At 40.4% G+C, this 5,584-nt stretch overlaps 1 protein-coding gene across 2 annotated transcripts; it reads right to left on the bottom strand.

Annotated features, from left to right (window-relative positions):
• Positions 1-293: 293 nt before the first annotated feature.
• LOC121869966 lies at positions 294-3,837 on the bottom strand. Of its 2 annotated transcripts, none has more exons than XM_042371586.1 (4): positions 3,749-3,837; positions 3,056-3,137; positions 2,497-2,667; positions 294-859 (listed from the first exon to the last, which is right to left on the bottom strand). In XM_042371586.1, exons 2-4 carry the CDS (start codon positions 3,111-3,113, stop codon positions 726-728), a joined length of 363 nt encoding a protein of 120 aa, XP_042227520.1. In that variant the 5' UTR covers positions 3,114-3,137; positions 3,749-3,837; the 3' UTR covers positions 294-725. The 2 variants fall into 2 exon arrangements, with proteins under 2 accessions (XP_042227520.1, XP_042227521.1); XM_042371587.1 differs by lacking the exon at positions 3,749-3,837 and adding an exon at positions 3,724-3,748.
• Positions 3,838-5,584: the final 1,747 nt, after the last annotated feature.

The following is a 5,584-nucleotide window of genomic DNA, read 5'->3' as shown; positions in this document are numbered from 1 at the left end:
ATAATAATTAACGATTATTTTAAAGAGCGGTGGAGAAAGTTTTCATATTGCCAAATTGCTTAGGATCTATGGCGCCTGCAATATCAGCATAAACCCAGTCAAAAATAAAAATTTGCAGATTAAGCTGTGTGTGTGTGTGTGGGCGTTCGTGCGTGTGTGTGGCGTGCGTGTGGCGTGCGTGCGAGCATGTTTCCTTCCGTGCGTGCGTGCGTGCTTAAATTGGTTATAGAATACGACATGAAAGCAGAATATTGTTGCTCAATCAATAATCTCTCGATTTAGAAACACCAAAATCCCTTGAAAATATATATTTTTTTCAATCACAAATATTACCAAGTATCGCCTGTGAACTACCTTACAGCCACTAACCACACTGTTACCTTGTTCATGTTAATGAAAGTGGGATTGACTGCATCTTAAGATAGCAAAAGACAAAAGAATTCCTCATATTTAACCTTAGATGACCTGGTACTGTGAACATGGCTGTAAATTCAAATAATTATTAAAGTTTCCAGATTTAATAGAACTAGCATGTTTCAGTTCGATCAACATACTGTAAGAGTAAAAAGTTGACTCTCACTCATAACTGACTGATGATAAAAGCTTAACAGTAAAGTTGAAGTAAAAAGGTGGTGTTGTTGGTCCACTACACAGGAGAACAAGTTATGCCACATAGAGCGAAGGACCAGGAAAGGCAGCAGCAGGGTGAGGGTGGAGGAGGCGTCTTAAGGGTCTTGGGAGTTGCAGAGATTTCCATCACAAAAGTAGCCATGAAATCTGGCAATTTTGCCCTGAAATCCTGTTCTTGTCTGGGTGGGACCAGAGTCGTCAGGGGTTCGTGACGTGATAGACATGCCCTCTGCAAGAAAGAAAAAAAATTGTTGGTGAAGATTCGGAGTATCAAAATCGCATAAATTCTGTGTGTGTGTGTGTGTGTGTGTGTGTGTGTGTGTGTGTGTGTGTGTGTGTGTGTGTGTGTGTGTGTGTGTGTGTGTGTGTGTGTGTGTGTGTGTGTGTGTGTGTGTGTGTGTGTGTGTGTGTGTGTGTGTGTGTGTGTGTGTGTGTGTGTGTGTGTGTGTGTGTGTGTGTGTGTGTGTGTGTGTGTGTGTGTGTGTGTGTGTGTGTGTGTGTGTGTGTGTGTGTGTGTGTGTGTGTGTGTGTGTGTGTGTGTGTGTGTGTGTGTGTGTGTGTGTGTGTGTGTGTGTGTGTGTGTGTGTGTGTGTGTGTGTGTGTGTGTGTGTGTGTGTGTGTGTGTGTGTGTGTAAAATATTTATATGCAGCCAAGGAGAATCATCCCAGGTTTCACTTTATCTCTGTATTTCCGTTTTTATAGGCTCCAGAGACAGCCAGAGGTGGCATCCAATATTTACTAAAGGCATTTACACACACTGTTGTAGCAACCCCACTGTCCAACACAGTTACAGTATCTTATTCTGAACTGCCCGCGAAGCTGTATACTGCGCCTTCGTACTCTCTCTCTCTCTCTCTCTCTCTCTCTCTCTCTCTCTCACAGTAATTACTCTATTAACAGTATCACAAAAAAACGAAAAGTTGTATATTTCCTGTAATTTAACCTAAAAATCTATAACAATAATAGTGATAATAAAGACCATAAGGTTAGACTTCCCCATTACCTTCCACTATTACAGGCGTTCATCTCCTTCTCTCCTGGTTATATTATTCACTTTCAGTCTCTCCAAGTACTTTAACGTGCGGCCATAAAGCTTACCCGACACAAAAATGACAATGGTGTGGATTTCTAACCGAGACCACTTACTTTATTCACCAACACTTTCCTTCTTTCGGGATCTACTGGGAAGCTGTGCATTTTAAATCCCTTATCTGACCTATTACTGCGTCCGAATACCAAATATCCCGGTATAATGTAAAGAAAAATCACTCGACCATCCATCCAAGGTAATGGTCAGATGGTAACTGATATGCACGGTAGACATGTAAATGACGTCCAGTGATCATGCCACCATATTTTCCGAGACTCTCAATGTTGTTTCTTTCAGCATATAGCGATTCCAGTGTGGCTGCCATACTTGCTATATTAAAATAACTGAAATATATATAAAACAAATCAGACGAACTCATTTGAATATACTAAGGGTAAAATATTGCTAGGAAAGGGAACAAGTGATGGGCGTTAAGTTGCAAGTATCAACAAGAGTTAGAGATCAAATGTAGATTAATGCAATGGAATGCAAGGGGTCTGTCCCAGTAGATTACTGTCAATGTTTACTGTATGTAGCAGCCATTGAGAAAATGGAAGAGGAGGGGTAGTAAATTTTGGACGACGTGAACTAATGCAGTGAAATCATCTGTGTAGGAGATAGCGATGGTGACGAGAAGGTATATGGGATGTGGGTAAGGAATGAGTACCAGGAGCAAATAGAGCTGGGGAGGTTTGTTAGTATCAGACAGAAAAAATGAGTAACGTACAACTGAAGACAGCTGGTGAAACTAACAAGAAAAAAAACATATACTTACCGTATGTTTGAATGATAGCCATGCACGAGGGTTCGTTAACATTGGTTGAATTTTCTGTCAGCAGTTGTGAAGCATCAAAGTCTTCTGAAGTACAGGCAGGGTTGTTGTAGACTTGGTCGTAAGGGAGTAATGAGTTGAAGCCCATACACAAATAGCACTGGAGAGCGGAACCTGTATGTGTGGAGGATGATGTAAACACAATCTCTCTCTCTCTCTCTCTCTCTCTCTCTCTCTCTCTCTCTCTCTCTCTATATATATATATATATATATATATATATATATATATATATATATATATATATATATATATATATATATATATAAGAAACCAAGTAATCTGTTCGTTAGTGTATATAAACATATTAATTAGGTTTATTTATAACAGGTGTACAGGTCCAGAATAATGAACTTTCGTACCTATTCAGAACCTGTCAGAAATTACTGCCTTCCGTCTAACATTGTCCCACAAAGATGTAAAAGATATATAAAGATATACTGTAGATGGATAGGCAAAGTAGGTAAGAGAGAGAGAGAGAGAGAGAGAGAGAGGACGACTTACCTGTGTGAATAATACACAGGGTCACCAGCAGGAGGGAGACAGCGGCCTTCAGAGTCATCTTGGTCAAGTTCAGGTTAACACACTGTAGAAAGAGAACCGTCTGTCGTTACAATGTTATCTCCGCCAAATTCTATTGACTTTTTGAATATCCAAATTAATGTTACTATTCATTAAACCTCCAAACACCTTTAAAATCTGTTGAACCTCCGAATATAGTGAAGAAGCTTTACCCTACTAAACCTCACAAAATTTCGTTAGATATTGGTAAACCTTCAAAACTAACCGACGTTCTAAGAATCATTAAACCTACTTGAATCTTCAACTTCGTGTTAATTTTCATGCCTCGTTGAAGTTCCAACTGTCGTTAAAATTTGGTAAACCTCCAAATACTAAAAAAAAATAATTGGACTTCCAAATATCGGTACAAATTCTGAACCTCCAATTATCTCTGAAGCTCTTTCAACTTCTGTCTCGACATGAAAACTCCCGCTAACTTAAAAAATAGTGACGTTAACTTCTAAATAGCTCCTTTAATATAAAATAAAGCACCATTAACTATAGCCCCTTTAATTAAGAAACTAGCCCCATCAACTTAAAACGTATAACTCTTCTCTTCCCATTAACTTCAAAAACAACATCTGTTATAAAAAATAATCCTTAATCTTAACCTTGATATAGCTGTGTCAACTTTACCCCAAAAAAGTCCCGGTGGCCATTTTTCCTTTATTTTACGAGGTTAGGTTAGGTTCTGATGAGATTGGCGTGTCTTACCTGTATGGGCGAGAAGTTGTAATGAACATAACTCTGCGACAGGTAGACTTTTAAAGCTGGCAGCCACGGTCACCTGGGTGGTCACATAACTTTTTCAATGACCCACAAGTGTGATAACCCATTCATTGTGTATAGAATTTTGATCTCTGTTGGTTAGACAAAAACCCACAAATCTGTCAATTCATCCGGAAGTGAACCAGCTGACGCCATCACAGTCTGAGTTGCTTTTAGGCAAGTCAGCTGTTCTTGATGATGATGAAATAATTGTCATTTTTGGTTCACAATACTGGAAACCTTATTACCAATCCCAGTATACTGAACCTGTAGGAGAAGTTCTGGTCTACTAATAATATTACTTCTTGTATGGAGTTCTTTTGTTTTTCCTTGTGTGATATTGTTCAGTTTTGGAGTATAATGAGCTGAGTGGGTCTTGGTTCATAATGAGCTGAGTGGGGTCTTGGATCATTATGAGCTGAGTGGGGTCTTGGATCATTATGAGCTGAGTGGGGTCTTGGATCATTCATTATGAGCTGAGTGAGGTCTTGGATCATTATGAGCTGAGTGGGGTCATGGATCATTATGAGCTGAGTGGGGTCTTGGATCATTATGAGCTGAGTGGGGTCTTGGATCATTACGAGCTGAGTGGGGTCTTGGATCATTACGAGCTGAGTGGGGTTTTGGATCATTATGAGCTGAGTGGGGTCTTGGATCATTATAAATTGAGTGAGTCTTCTTATCTACGATATTTTCTTTGTTAAAGGACATAAGGACTTTTACATTGATGGGAATATGTGTAGATAAGACCAGTTACGGTACTCCGCTCCACCAAGGGCCATGTCTGTAGAGCATGTTTCAAACCTGGGGCATTTCCGTGGGAAGATTTCGACATAACACGTTTGGGTGACAAGTGTGATCATGTAGTAATGCTTCTATGGTCAAGTTCTTAAAAGACAACAAGAACAACACTAACGACGACAATAATAATAATAATAATAATCAACAACCAGGTGTGTACATCCCATGCATTGTAGTGTCCTTATCACACAATATGTCAGCTGCCTCCTTACCCACGATTTGTTCTCCCATTAACTATAGTGGACACACACACACACACACACACACACACACATATACATATACACACTCACTACTACTACTACAAACTTTGCTGTCACTCGGAATCGACGATGACGATCATCCAGCTATGATACAACGATATGAGTTATAAAGTCTGTCACCAAGGTTGGTGAGTTTTAAGGTGACCAAAGAGGCCGATACGGGACCGGCAGAGTTGTTCACAGATGTTGCACATGTGGATGACTCCATGTAGTGCGGGAGCGGCGGCGGCAGTGTCTTTCCGGCGCTAGCGCTTGTCTGCCTCGGTTTACAGTCGGGCTAATTCGAAAGTATTGACACCTTCTTGTGTGGTGCTCCTCCAAGCGTTACGGTGTGAAGTGATCGTCTCCCAGGTGAAGGGGTCGATTTGGCACTTTTTCGGGTTTTTCTTAAGACTATCCTTATAACTTTTCAGTTGCGAGCCAGCGTTACGTTTACTATTCGTAAAATGACTTTAAAGTAACTGCTTTGGCAGTCTACAATCGTCCATGCGGGTAACATGGCCAATCCAACGCAGTTGTTCATGGATAATGGTAGCCTCGATGCTCCTACAGTTGGTGTCAGCGAGATTACTGGCATTTATTCTGTTGTCTTCCCAGCGAATTCAGAGGATGGAACGTAGAATACGTTGGTGAAAGTTTT

Source organism: Homarus americanus, unplaced genomic scaffold (genome assembly GCF_018991925.1).
Source record: "Homarus americanus isolate GMGI-L3 unplaced genomic scaffold, GMGI_Hamer_2.0 scaffold14467, whole genome shotgun sequence".
Classification (NCBI taxonomy): domain Eukaryota; kingdom Metazoa; phylum Arthropoda; class Malacostraca; order Decapoda; family Nephropidae; genus Homarus; species Homarus americanus.
The sequence above is the reverse complement of the archived record's forward strand: the minus strand, read 5'-3'. Positions and strand labels throughout refer to the sequence as shown.